General features: G+C 43.2%; 1 protein-coding gene and 1 long non-coding RNA gene across 9 annotated transcripts; one reads left to right on the forward strand and one right to left on the reverse strand.

Moving 5' to 3' along the window:
• Positions 1 to 5: 5 nt before the first annotated feature.
• Positions 6 to 3,743, forward strand: LOC147974574 (uncharacterized). Its single transcript, XR_007301599.2, has 4 exons — positions 6 to 164; positions 249 to 428; positions 2,359 to 2,643; positions 3,326 to 3,743. It is a non-coding gene; the product is annotated as an uncharacterized LOC147974574 (long non-coding RNA).
• A 2,288-nt stretch (positions 3,744 to 6,031) lies between these two features.
• On the reverse strand, positions 6,032 to 11,098 carry LOC125550380 (P-loop containing nucleoside triphosphate hydrolases superfamily protein). Of its 8 annotated transcripts, none has more exons than XM_087517591.1 (4): positions 8,728 to 11,098; positions 8,394 to 8,462; positions 7,010 to 7,055; positions 6,532 to 6,919 (listed from the first exon to the last, which is right to left on the reverse strand). In XM_087517591.1, the coding sequence occupies exon 1, from the start codon at positions 11,001 to 11,003 to the stop codon at positions 8,814 to 8,816; it is 2,190 nt and encodes a 729-aa protein (XP_087373717.1). In that variant the 5' UTR covers positions 11,004 to 11,098; the 3' UTR covers positions 6,532 to 6,919; positions 7,010 to 7,055; positions 8,394 to 8,462; positions 8,728 to 8,813. The 8 variants fall into 8 exon arrangements, with proteins under 8 accessions (XP_048569327.2, XP_048569325.2, XP_087373717.1 ...); XM_087517590.1 differs by lacking the exon at positions 7,010 to 7,055 and adding an exon at positions 8,535 to 8,623; XM_087517589.1 differs by adding an exon at positions 8,535 to 8,623 and having other exon boundaries at positions 6,532 to 7,921.
• Positions 11,099 to 14,185: the final 3,087 nt, after the last annotated feature.

A 14,185-nucleotide genomic window follows, 5' to 3' on the forward strand; every position in this document is an offset into this window, starting at 1 on the left:
TCACAGAGCCTGGCCGCTGCGTCGTGTTCTCCATTTTGCAGTACATGGTGAACTACACGGCAAAGTTCAGCTGAAGTTCCTCTATTTTCTTCCTACTAAGAGCCCTGACGATTTGTACTACTTGGCTGCAAATTTGTGCCGTTTGCATCACCATACGGATAGTGGTAAGAATGCAGCAGCAAATCCAATAGTAGGTAATCGTGACAGTATTTCACCACCAGTAATCTTGCTGTCTTTTATGGTTGCAGGTTTGTTCTTCTGGCATTATTCATGGTTCTCATCATAGCCATACTGAATGATGCAGGTGGCATACCTGAATTTATCATATGAATTATGACTTTATGAGCTTGCTTGGCTACTGACCTGCTGTTTTGGAAGGGCGTCCTTTTACCAGAGCTATGGATTTTATTATGCTCCATTTCCTTCAGGTCTTTTATCGCTCCATCCTTGATTTATCTGAGTCCATTGGGGTTGCTCATGAATTACAGAATTTGGGCTTACAGTAAGATGAACTTCCTTGAGAATCAATAATAGAAAAGTTTTGGTTAAGAGCAATTTCCAACGCGTCATCAATTTTGTTTTTCTGATGTTTGGGTCTTGGCCTGTATGCTTTGTTTGCCTATATGCTCTGTTTGGAACCTTTTATTCTCCTTTTGTCTTGGTCTGAATTCATGGATAAATTGCCTCCTTTTTTACTTGCTTGGGCTTGCGATTGGGCTTGGAAGAACTTTATCCTGTACTTGGTTACTTCGTTTGTATGACACCTATGGTTTACCTCATTGTGCTTCCAGTTCATTTGCCTTTGTTGGTGGCTGGGGGCAAATATTTAGTTTGAATTATAGTTGATTTTCTTTGGATCTTGCTAATTTTGTATGAGCTGCAGGTGACATGTTCTTTCTATTTTTTATAGAAAAATATTTTCTTTCTACTACCTCCAACCCAAAATAAGTGTCGCAGTTTTGAGCCCGGGTTCGTTCAAAACTGCCACACTTATTTTGGATCGGAGGGAGTAATATTTAGTTTTCTCCAATATTAATGATGCTTTCACTCTTTTGTCAGATTAACAATTTTCATTGACCTTTTGTTGCACCTTTGATTGTAATCAGCATCGAATGGTTGTCTGGCTATGCTTTGCATTATTATAGATCGTATATGCTGCTGCTACTTAATTATACTTCTATGTGATCATGCAATTGTATTCATTTTTAATGTTCACCGGTGATGGAAAAGCGCCGACTGATATGAAGCTAAGAGGAAGAAAAATAAGAGGCAATTGAACATGCTTCCCTCGGCAGAAATAATTTAAAGGCCTAAGTAGGAAACTGGATTAGGTTGACTAATCTTACCTGGCTAGCTTAGCTCATGTTGAGTGTTATTTCTGATTATTACTTATCACAGGAACCAAATAGAAATCACTTCTTATGGAAATTTATACCTAGGTCTTGTGTGGTGTACACCAACTTCAGTGGCCCAAAATTATATTTTTGATTCAAATTATGGACACCATTTTGGAGTGGCCTGATTCACAAGGGGTGCAGTCTCATAGTAAGACGGAGAACATGATGTTTCCGTATAACTACAAAATCTGTACAAGCTATAGTGGTGGCCTGCTTTTTTGTCATACATAGTTGAATACGCTGCTTGCGTGGTGCAAACTGGAAACTTGCAGGTTACTGGAGCATTCATTCAGTCATAATGATTCACTCATATTCAGTTAGTTTACAAATCTAGAGATCATAATTTCTGTCTAAAAACTATACTTCTATTTTTTATTTACAGGGCCTGGTCACAGATGGCATTTTTTCTGGGTTGTGGTGAAATACTTTTGTTTTTTTTGGAAAACATGTGCTCTAACTCAAGTGAGAGTGTAAACAAGTATTTCAACTCAACTCCAGGCAATAGTTGCCATTTAGTTTAGTTCAAGTTTAATTTTGGGTGCCATTCAGTTTAGGTCAATTCTGGGCAATAATTGTCATTTAGTTCAGCTCAACTCAACTCTAGGCAATAGTTGCCATTTAGTTCAGTTCAAGTTCAGTCTTGTGTGCCATTTAGTTAAGTGTTAGGAGCAACAAGTGGAATTCAGTTCAGTTTTGTTCAGCTTTGTTCATAATTCTGCATATGTTGTTCTTCTGTTCAATTCTGCAAATGCTCAAAGCTTACCAGAACACTTATTTAGTCATAACGTTCAAGCAAACAGTGGAACATTTTGCCATTAAAATATGTTCAACCCTACACTTATACAAGTAGCAACTGGAATTCTTATTCAATCAGAACTACAATATTTTGTTATCTTAATCTTTCTCTCCATATTCACTTAACATGAGTGACTCAGTTGAACGCTTCATGCACAAACCACAGGGCGCGTTGACCCACCGTGGATGTTGGTCGCTGCATGCCTGCGCTGTTCTTTGCTCGGCTGGGTGGAGCGCTTGTGTTGCCAGCCTACAATTGGCGTCGGGACTTTCGTTCGGTTCTGCTCGGCGGCGGTGATTTCCTTCGGTTCTGCTGGGCCCTTCTATCTAGCGGCCCCTAGAAGGGAGCGCGGGTGACGCGCTGCAGTCTAGCCTCCACCGCCGCCACCGCCTGTACTCGCCGTCTCGTCTGCTGCTGAAGCTCCCAAACAGCTCACCTCGTGGCAGCAAGGTACGCCTTCAACTCATTCCTCCCCTATTTCTTCCCCCAACGCAACTTTCTGCCGTTAGTTGCTCCCGGCAGCAAGGAAGCTTGAGCAGGTAACATCGCGCCCACCTCATTCAGATTTGATTTTTGCAGTAGTACAAAATTCATACCTGCCGCATCACCAATATGAGTACTCCAGGAAAATGTGAGTGGGAAACAGATTATGTGCTTCTAAAGTTAATGTCATGTAGATAAAGTTTGTCCTTTGTAGAATCACATGCAAATTTAGTACATTGATCTGCAATGGGAAATGCACAAGCTTCTCATTCCAAATCAGCATTATTTTGAGTTATTACAAGGTTAGGAATCAGATTATGTACTGATAATCATTTTATTTCAAGCTAAATTGTAATTGTTAGATGGTCATGTCTATTAATTTCCTATAGACAGCCCTTCTTGAGTTTCCTATGGATTTATTACGGTTTCAAAATGGTCAAGTATTCAAGCTAGCAGCAGCAAAAATTTGTCCCAACTATTAAGCTACAAGATTTAGCAATGCATGCTATATGTAGCAATTTGGTCCCAAAAACCTGAACACCATACAACAGAAATTAGAAGACTTAGCAAAGCAATGCATTCATGTGACCAAGCATCATATTGCAGTTACAATACACATAGATTGAGTAATCTATCCTTGCTTTTTCAGGAGTTAGTCAAAATATGCAAGTATGTGCACCCATTTTGTTCAAGCCCCTTGCTCAAAAGTTGGTCAGGAGATGCAAGAATACAGGTAAACTGCATATATAACTGCATTTTTACGCAGAACTGAAATTTCACAGAAACTACACTAAACTGCATTGAGATTATTGAAAAGTGTTAATTAAATGTTAAATGGATAACTTTGTGATAATCTACACCGTATCTTTATGGACTAGGACCAATCAAAACAACATGCAGGAATTGTTCATCCTCATGGAACCAAAAAACCATCCATCACTTTCACTGCAAGTCAACACTGTACTGAGCTTTCCCTGTCCATACACTTCCGAAACAGAATGCCAGATTGTTAAATACTGACTAAGATAATGATATTTAGAAACAAATTACCTCACCCTCACCTCTTTCTGATTCGTTTTTTGCTGCTGAACTATTGATGTCGGCTGTCGGAGTGCCTTTGCTGCTTTGGGTTCTTGCTTAACTTTCGCCTGCTGTGGATGCCGCTTTGTGATTGGGTCTTTCCTTCTTGCTGCTGGTGTCGCCATCTTATTGCTGGCCAGGGGCATGATATCTTGGGCAGCAGCCAATCCTCCACGGGTGAAGTGAAGATTTATGTTTGTTACAATTTCCAATATTAGCATAGTATGTATTTGCATGTTGCAAAGATCTCGGTATGAGGAGATGTAGATTCATTCAACTCAACCATTGACAGGCAGGGAGACAACAAAGGGGGCAGTATAATTGCATCCCATCATTATTTTTCTCTTTATTAGATGGCATATTGTTATTTTGTTTTATATATACTTAACGTCCCCATATGGCTGTTGTATTACCATGTATCCGTGTTTCTTAGTTCTTAATCATCCTAAGTTTTAGCAGATTAATTAATCATTTACTTTTCTCAATTTTATTGTTTTGGAAATTTTGTTCCTCTACCATTTATCAAGTACGGTTTGCGAGAGGTGGTTGCTACTCATACGTTCTAGATTAGCCTTGGCAGTTCAGAGTCTGGTATTGAACGTGTTACAATGTATTATCATAATGTAATATGTTTTGGTATTTACTTGAGAGCTAGCATCCCATGTACTAGTATCTGTTTTGTATTGTTTTGCCGGCATCTATATGTAATACAAAAGGTAGTTCTCGTTCAGCATTTAAATGATCTGGTGTCGTTCTATTGCATGGCATTTGAATTGCCCAATGCTTGGTTGTGAGAGATGATATCTAGTATCTCAGAAAGGAGAAAGGGTCACGGCTGGTCAAATGTTTTGTGCCTAGGACTGATATGAACTTTTCTTCCACAACTAGACAATTATCCAATCTATTTCAATTGTCTGAATGTTAACTCGAGGTAAGAGCAAGTGCTACGACAATTCCCAGTACACATTTAAAACTAGTTTGGCAACAAAGTTTTTAGAAAACCGTGCTAATTGAAAACCACAGTATTTCGATGTGTGGCCAAAGAATACTGCAGTTTCTTTAAACCATGGTTTTTCTCAGTTTTACTAAAACTACCAGGTGTTTGGGTGGTGTTCTTATACTACAGTTTTGACCGGATTACAAGGCAGGATGACAGATAAAACTAACTCAACTAACTAAAGGTGCTACATGACCGGACTAATTAGCGTATGCCAACAGCCGCCATTTAGTAGTGTTGTATTCCCATCCACCGGTGCCATCTCAAATGTATATGCCGCCCGGCAGCGTTGCAACTTGCAATCACCAGAAGGACTTGGGACACCAATTAACAGAAGGCAATGTTAACCGACTCGCCTATTAATTAGGAGATAGAATAAGATTCGCTAACAAGATAATGGAAAAGAGGCAAAATAGTAGTGATCGCATGCATCTGATTTTATCTCAACGTAGACAGGAACGTCAAGTGCGCTCTCTTCAATGACTTCTCTCGCTTCTGTTTAGGAAACAGAGGTCTGGACCACTTTTTTAGATACTGCAAAATAACCACAGTTTTTGGCATACTGCAGTTTATGAAACTTCTGCTTTTGTTTTACCCAAACACCTCAACGTATGTAATACCAAAGTATTTTCAGAAACCACAGTATTTCCTGAAAACTGCAAAAATACTTTGTAAACAAACGCACCCTTATAAGCAGTATTTCGGTTAAAAAAGACTTGACGCAGTAGCAGTTTAATATTATTCAGACTTAAGACACCGTAGCAGTTGCTTGTTCCACTCCACAACCTGCAAAGCAGCAAATCACACTCCCTCTTAACAACCGACGACGATGGACACCCGAGGCAGAAGAAGCAGCATAGTACACCATGCAGCAGAACCTGAATGAACCTGCAAAGCGCCAGGATCTGTGGTAACGCTGGAACTTGCCGCACAGCGCGGTGCGCAGCTCGACGCCGGCGGCGGCAGCGAGTCGCCGGCCTCGGCGGGCCACTTTCCCCACGTCCCTGGCGCGCATCTTGTCATGCGGTTCACTACGGTGCTCGCCATGGCGGATCGATGCTCTGAACGGCGATCGGTGCTCTGCATAACACATGACAGAATGGTGACCGCATGGCGGCTGTTTGCTTTTGTACTGGCGTTGAGCGGTGTTTGCACCAAAGAAGGGAGAAACCAAGCCATGGTGGCAGGCGTTTGTTCCCCGGCGGAGGCACGTGTCATGGTGCACACACGTGTACACACCCACAATCGATGCTACGACAGAACACCAGGTTCCAGATAGACGTTGATCAAAGTTACACGACGCCAAGGTTCCAGATAGCCAAACTGGAACTCACGATCTACTTCACATCACGTACAGATAGGACTGACTACCAACTAGTTAAGAGAATTCAACAGGGCTGGCCAATTTCATCGGAGAACTCACCATACCTCCGAATTTGCTCAGCTAATCTGCACTACATCACCCCTTGAAATCCACAACCTAGTAAGATGCTTCTGTCAAATTCAGTGCCAACCTTCACAATATATCCATGGAAGCGGACAAGGAGTTGGGGTTGCTGATGCTAGGGTGATGTGAAATGCAGCTGCTGTCGTGCTCACCCTGCTTTCCCTTCCAAGTTATGACAAAACACAAAACAACATCTGAGTGTGCCACAAACTCACAGTATCAAATTCATTTACACAAAATCAACTCTAATAAGTCTAAACACATAACAAGCAGCCAGGTGGTTTGAAACAACATAATAAGCAAATCAGGTTAGAAACAGTACAAGGGTATAGACAGCAACAGTTCCATCATCAGAACGTAACTTAGAAACAGGGCACAAAGCTTGTGGGTGTTACAAAATGCTTATCACATTTGATTATGTAGCGTTATTGTATTGCTTAATTTGCTTGGTGCATTTTAAGAGATACTCCCTCTGTAAATCTCTTATATTTCTTTACAGAGGGAGCTTTCAGTGGCATGCCATCCCTGAGGGCTGCATCATTCTGGCTATATCGGAGCAGCCCCTCTGGCATATTTCACTAACTACCCAAGACACCACAGTCCACACACATCTGATATCCCTTCCTATACGCTAGGCATTTGATGATTGGGTCCTCCATAATGATCCACAGCAGAACACACATCCTCAGCAACATGCCCAGAATTTGATTATTGGATGCCTACGCGTGAAAAGGTACTATATTTAGAGCACTAGAATGGGAAGGCAGATTAAATTCAAATGAGCTTACAAACCTACAAATGTTCAGCACCTTTAAAACAAGCATGCTCCCACCGGAACATCTGAGTAAGCGTATTCTAGATTACAATAATAATTGACAATAGTTAAAATCAAAAAGAATGGTTTTAAGACATTTTAGCTGAAACTGTTAACAAATGGATCAACTGAAACACTGATATTATGCCTATGCCACCGCAAACGTCATTTTTTATGCCACTGTGCACACTGCAAATGTCCTCTTCAATACCATTAGCATGACCATCTGTTGTTCGTTTCCTATGTTAAGAGATATATACTCCGTTACAAAATACTTGAATTTCTAGGTTTATAAGTCAAACTTCTTTATGTTTGACCAAGTCTACAGAAAAATATACCAACACCCACAATGCCAAATTAGTTTCAATTAATTAATCATAAATATAACTTCATACTATATATATTTGATTTTGTGGATATCAATAATTTTTCCTATAAACTTGGTCAAACTTGAGGAAGTTTGACTTAGAGAAACCTAGTACTTCAAATATTTTGGAAGAGAAGCAGTATTCCACATGAGTTATTTAAGACTACCAAGACAACTACTGCTCACTCAAAATGGCCTTGAAATCATTAAAAATCATCATGTCTCATGGGGCGTGTGGGTGCAAGGTGAAGCCCACACAATGTGGTGATAATGTGAGACAGAAAGGGACTGGGGGGTTTCAGGGTTTCCAGCTGGGGGTCCCATGGTGTGGAAGGACTATAGTTGAAAAATAGGATATATCTTAAAAATGCCATCATTTCTTCACTGAAGATAAGAAAACTTGCAAATATTAGCAAGTATACCTTTTGTTTAACAGGCAACAGTGGGTGTGCAATTTCTAAATCAAAAGTATATGGCCACATCACCGATCATTGGTACAAGCCCACAAACACCTAGGATCTGATCTTCCACAAAACATATCTGGGATTTTACATCATAAACACACAACAGATTAGGTTATCTAGCACAATTTCTTTGGTTTCAGCAGTACGATCAACTATCTTAACTGCTCTCATATGACTACATATAAACACTTAACTCTAGCTGTGCTCTCTCAAAAAATTCAATCCATAGAAAGAACAAAGAATGACTATATTTCTACCATAGCCATTGATCTAAGGTTAGTTATTCAACAGGCTTCAGCACCTGTGCACATTCATAATCATTGTCTAGAACTCAGAAGTTTAGCCAAACAAAAGCACTTTCTATCCATTCTTGAATGAAGTGTATAATAAAATTATAATGAGACCTAACACAATCGGAATGTTTTTTTGACATGGTAGCTCGGTCATTTCAAATCTCATTTTATTATAGCTTACTTAAAAAGAAATACATAGCTCTACAACTGAATACTGAAGTGCATAACAAAAAAGGAAAATAAGAAAGTTGGCACCTCTTGAGACTAATGTTGAAAGAACCACATAAATCTCCACAATGAAGATCAAGATTGAGCATTTGCCCTCTGCAAAAATGATAGAAAATGAATCTGGAGAAATTAACTGGCTGTACAAAAAATAAACTCAGTTTGTTTAACCTGCAAAAAACACTTCAAAAGCAGTCGATGTTTGGGCATGACAGTTGCATTATGGCACCCACAGTACAATAAGATACATAGGTCCAGTTCTGAATCATCACAGAAATATCCGAATATACTTAGGTTACAGAAAATAGAAAGGCTGGTTTGCAAACAGGAAAGGATAATGGTTCAATTGTTATCATGTTTGTACCTCATAAGTACTAAATCTCGACACAGTAGAAGGTGGCCCTGAATTGTACCCAAGAAGGATCTCCGCCTCTTCTGCAGCAGATTGCTTCAGTGAGATGCATAGACGGTGTCATTTCTTCTTGGAGGTCTATCGGGAACCGATCCTGGCTTAAACTTCGACGCCTCATGCCTAGCAAGTTCTGGAGGGACGGGACTATTGCTCTGAGTAAGCATCTGTTTCAGATCGAAGAAAATATCAGTGTTATCCAGAGTCAAGAATGAAGTTGCAAGTCCCTTCTTTCCTGCACGCCCTGTTCTTCCGATGCGATGTGTGTATGTATCAACTGAACTAGGCATCTCATAGTTAATAACATGAGCGACATCAGGAATATCAATACCACGCCCTGCAACATCAGTCGCTACAAGAACATTGAACCTGCGGTTCCTAAATCCATCAAGGCTGATCTCCCTCTGATCTTGTGACTTCCCTCCATGCAGTGCTGTGACGCGGAAACCTGCCTTGTCCAGATCCTTAGCACGGTTGTCTGCTGACTTCTTTGTGTTGCAGAACACAATGGCCGTCTTGTCCCCAAGATCTGTGAGTATCTTCTGGAGTCGTGACATCTTCTCTGACTCCTTCACCATGATCACATTTTGAGTTATCAGATCTGTGGCCTTGCCAGCTGTACCAATTGTGACGACAACTGGGTTCCGGAGGTACTTCCTAGCAAGGCGCTCAACAGCAGGTGGCATGGTGGCACTGAACATATAAGTTGTCCTGTAAATCCTCTTCTCATCCAGTTCCTCTTCCTCATTCTCAGGTTTCAGGTTACTTGACGGCATGGCATCAAGGACACCAACAACCTGTGGCTCAAATCCCATATCAATCATCCTATCAGCCTCGTCAAGTACAACATAGTTGCACTGGTTGAGCACAGCATACCTTCTCTCCAGACAATCAAGAAGCCGACCAGGCGTTGCAATTACAACTTCACAGCCCTGTCTGATCTTGAAACCTTGCTCCTCAATCGACTGACCACCAACAATGGAAACGACTTTAATGCCTAGATAGGTTGCAAACTTCACCGTCTCTTCCTCAATCTGTTGAGCAAGCTCACGAGTAGGTGCCATGACAACAGCATAAGGACCCTCGGCCTCATTGTCCTCGCTTATAGGCGGCAGGCGAGTAATGTATGACAGCATAGGAAGCACAAAAGCGGCAGTCTTGCCCGAACCTGTCTCTGCAATACCAATGACATCACGCTGCTGGAGACCAAGTGGAATGGCAGCCATCTGGATCGGTGACGGTTTCTTGTACCCAACCTTCTCAATAGCACGAAGCAGCTCAGTCCCAAGCTTGCTCTCAGGCCAGTTGCGCATCGGCCGGGGTATGCGAGACCCCTTGTAGGAGATATTGAAGTCCTCCCGGAAAATACGCCAATCCCGCTCCGTCATCTCCTCGATGCCCTTCTCAGACCAGTGCCTGTCCACCCGCATGTCGAAGGCATCATACATCTCCGCGGCGGCAGCCTTCTTCTTATCAGCCACATCATCCTCAGGCCGGTCCTCCACGCCGAACTTGCGGCGCTGCTCGGCACGGGTCTCCTTCTCAAACACGGCGGCCGCCTTCTTCTGCTCGCGCCGGTCAATGCCGGCGAGGAAGCCGCGGCCGTAGAGCAGGCGGGCCTCGTGCGGCGCCTGGTAGAGCATGTTCATGTCGCGGCTGGTGTCCTCGGTGTTCTCCCAGTCGAAGGAGAAGCGGAACTTCTCCGAGGGCTTGATGACCCGCTTCTTGGGCTTCTTGGACCCCAGGTACTGCTCCTTGATGGCCTCCAGCTCCTTCTCCCGCTCCCTCTCCGCCATCTTCTCCAGCCGGTCCTTCTCCCGGTCCTTGTCCCGCTCCCCGCGCTCCCTGTCCCGGTGCTCCCTGTCCCGGTCGCGGTCACGGTCCCGGTCCCGGCGGGAAGGCTCGTCGCGGTCGCGGTCGCGATCCCGATCTCGGTCCCGGCGGGAGTCGTCGTCGCGGCGGCGGTCCCGGTCCCGGTCCCGGTCCCTGTCCCTGTCCCCCCTGTCGCCCCTGTCCCGGTCGGAGGGGTCGCGGTGGGACGAGGAGGAGTCTCGGGGGGCGCCGGACGGGGGAGGCGGCGGAGGGGGCCGCGGGAGCGACTGGAGGATGTCGAGCGCGGAGCGGCGCTGGTCAGCGACGGCCGCCTGGCGGCGCTCGAGCGCGAGGCGCTGGCGCTCCTCCTTGGAGAGGAACACCGGCTTCGCCTCCATGGCGTCGAAGGAGCGCTTCATGGCGGCGGCGGCGGCGCGGCAGAGCGAGGAGATGCCGTGCCGATGCGTGCAGGCTGGGGGAGGGTTTGCCCACAGGTGGGGAAAAAAAGATCAGGTTGCATACGAGACTGACTGTTCCTCCAAAGAGAAAACCGACCTAGTGGAGCTTGGGCCGTAAGAGGAATTCGGGCCGGGCCGCATTAGATCGGAATCAGCCTGGAGCGTGGTGCTATTGGGCCAGCCCAATAACTAGGTACTTTGCCATTTTTTTTCTCTATATCCGAAAGAGGCTTCGGATTTATTGATCAAACTGGTGGTACATACGCCTGAAAATAGATCAAAGTCCTGCGGGTTATGTTCTTCGTCCTGAACCGGTCGATGGCGCGCCGCTGATGATGTCTCTCCCTCGCCGAAGCCACCCAGTCGTTGTTGAGTGTGAGAAGGAAGTAGTTTTTATTTCTATTTTGTTGTGTTTTTATATTCTATTTTTATTTTAAAAGGTTTTTTATTTTAGTGCTGAGTACATGAAGATCTTTTCTAATATACACGATCATTTTATTATTGAAGTCGTGAGCATTTTTTATTTTTAAATACATGCATATTTGTTCTAGAATGTATTGTCATATTACTCTTCAAGATACACAAAAAATATTGATAGTAATGAACATCTTTTTTCAATGAACATGTCCACATATACTAGTCCCAACAAATAGTTTTACATATTGCACAAATTTGGTGTGTGATTTATTCGTGAACATTTTTAATACATGACCAATGGAAACAAATAATAGTTCACATTAAATTTATTTTCCTCCTGGCCAGTTCTGCGCCCACAGCCACACTTCAAAGGGTGACAAGCCAAGCATGGATCTTCATTTTTTAGGAGCATTCACACTCCATAGTTTCAGCCAGCATTTATGGTTTTTAAGGTTAGATGAATATCCACCCTTGGTGTCCGTACTGATTATGAAATATTCATACCCTACTTAGCAAAGAAAATTCCATTTGCGTTCCAGTTCCATGCCAAGAAATCCCGACCCTCCCATTTGCCCACATTAGTCTGCAAAATGTTATTTGCGCCAGGTTCGTAAAAGATCTCCCTAACCAAGTAGCATTCGGTTCCTTTGAGTATGGCAATAGTAATACGAGACTTTTATTCTTGGCCTATGAAAATGATTTTCAATATTTTTATTTAATTTGGTCTTGAATATATTTTTGTTTTAAAAAATGTAGTTAAATGTTTATTTTTTGAAAATGTATGTGTTAATGGGCCACTAACCCACTTAAGTCACTCTTAAGGAGAGGCAGGCTTCCTCATGCCTAGGATTTTAGACGTCCTTTTCACATCTGTAATCTACAACTATTAAATTTTGAATTAAAATATGTCTACTACTCATGATAGAGGCATATTAAATTTATGACTAAAATATGCCTATTGTTGCAGGCACGCTGCCTACTCAACACCCGCTCGTGTCCAACAAGCCCTAGAACTGGCTCATAGGCTCCACCGCCACCATCCGATAAGCATATGATGTCACACAAGCCGAATGCTATCCACTCGCACCCACACCAGATAAGACCGAGAAGTAGCTGGTCAGGTTCATTGTGTACCACAATGTCATCTACTACGTTGGCGGTGGACAATCAGTCGCCGCTCCCACACCCTTTTGTGGGTCACAAGGCCACCTTTTGACATGAACTTATTAAGATCGCAGGGAAGCAATGCTTTAGAAAAAAGAAAAGGATTGAAAGAACACGAAGAGACTGGCTAGACCTATAATGAGAAATGGTGTACTCCAAAATTCAAATCCTGGCACCTAACTATTAAATTTGGAATATGAAGAGGCTGGCTAGGCACAGTATGTGTTAATGGGCCAATAACCCGCTTAACTCACTCTCAAGGAGAGGCGGGCCTCCCTCCCACCTAGGGTTTTAGATGTCCTTTTCACATGTGTAATCTATAACTATTAAATTTGGATTAAAATATGCCTAATGCGCATGATAGAGGCATATTAAATTTATAACTAAAATATGCATATTATTGCACGCACACGACTACTCTACACTGGGTCATGCCCAACAAGGCTTAGAACTGGCTCCCGAGCTCCACCGCCACCATCCAATGAGCCTATGATGTCACACAAGCCAAGTAAGACCGAGATGTAGCTGGTCGACTCCATTGTGTACACGACATTGTCTACTACGTTGGTGGTGGACAATCGGCCACCACTCCCATCCCCTTTGCCAGCTTCGAGGCCACCTTTGACATGAACTTGTTAAGATCGCCAGGAAGCAATGCTTTAGAAAACAAAGAGCATTGGAAGAATATGAAGAAGCTGGCTAGACTTATAACGAGAGATGGTGTACTCCACAATTCAAACCCTAGCACCATCTTTGCAAAACTCGGGAATGGCGCCTTTCTCTCCAAATCATGGTTCCATCTTGGTAAAACTTCAAAAAGGAACGTTGGGTTTCTATTTGTATGATAAACAAGTCCACGAAAGGCAATATGACATGCATGGGCCCATGCAAGTGTGGCAAGTGTGCGCACGCGAGGGAGGGACTCGTGCAAGAGAGGCGATATTAATTGTTGGGATATGAAAGTGCGTTATATCGACTAGAGGGGGGGGTGAATAGGCGATTTTTATGAAAGTCTTCAAAACGTGGAAGTTATGAAGACGAATGATAGAAATAAACATATTACCATGCAGCGGAAGGTAGACTACACTAGGCAAACCATAATCAAATATTCAATGGAGTGAAAGCACAATGACTAATAGCAGCAATGTAGTAAGGATCAGGTAGGAAGATATTATGAAGCCAAACAGAACACGCAGTCACTCAGTGAAGATAAAAGATAGTGCAATCATACTATGACTTCACAAGGACCAACAGTAAGTAAAGGGAAGGAAAGGATGAAACCAGTGACACGTTGAAGACAATGATTTGTTGGACCAGTTCCAGTTGTTGTGACAACTGTACGTCTGGTTAGGGCGGCTAGGTATTTAAACCTGAGGACACACAGTCCCGGACACCCAGTCCTGAACACGCAGCTTAGGACACCCAATCCTCACCGTATTCCCCTTGAGCTAAGGTCACACAGACCTCGCCCAATCACTCTGGTAAGTCTTCAAGGTAGACTCACAAACCTTCACAGACTTCGTTCACCGGCGATCCACAATGTCTCTTGGATGCTCAGAACG

The sequence above is a fragment of the Triticum urartu genome, chromosome 4A, assembly GCF_056163025.1.
Source record: "Triticum urartu cultivar PI428250 chromosome 4A, HENAU_Tu73, whole genome shotgun sequence".
Classification (NCBI taxonomy): Eukaryota; Viridiplantae; Streptophyta; class Magnoliopsida; order Poales; family Poaceae; genus Triticum; species Triticum urartu.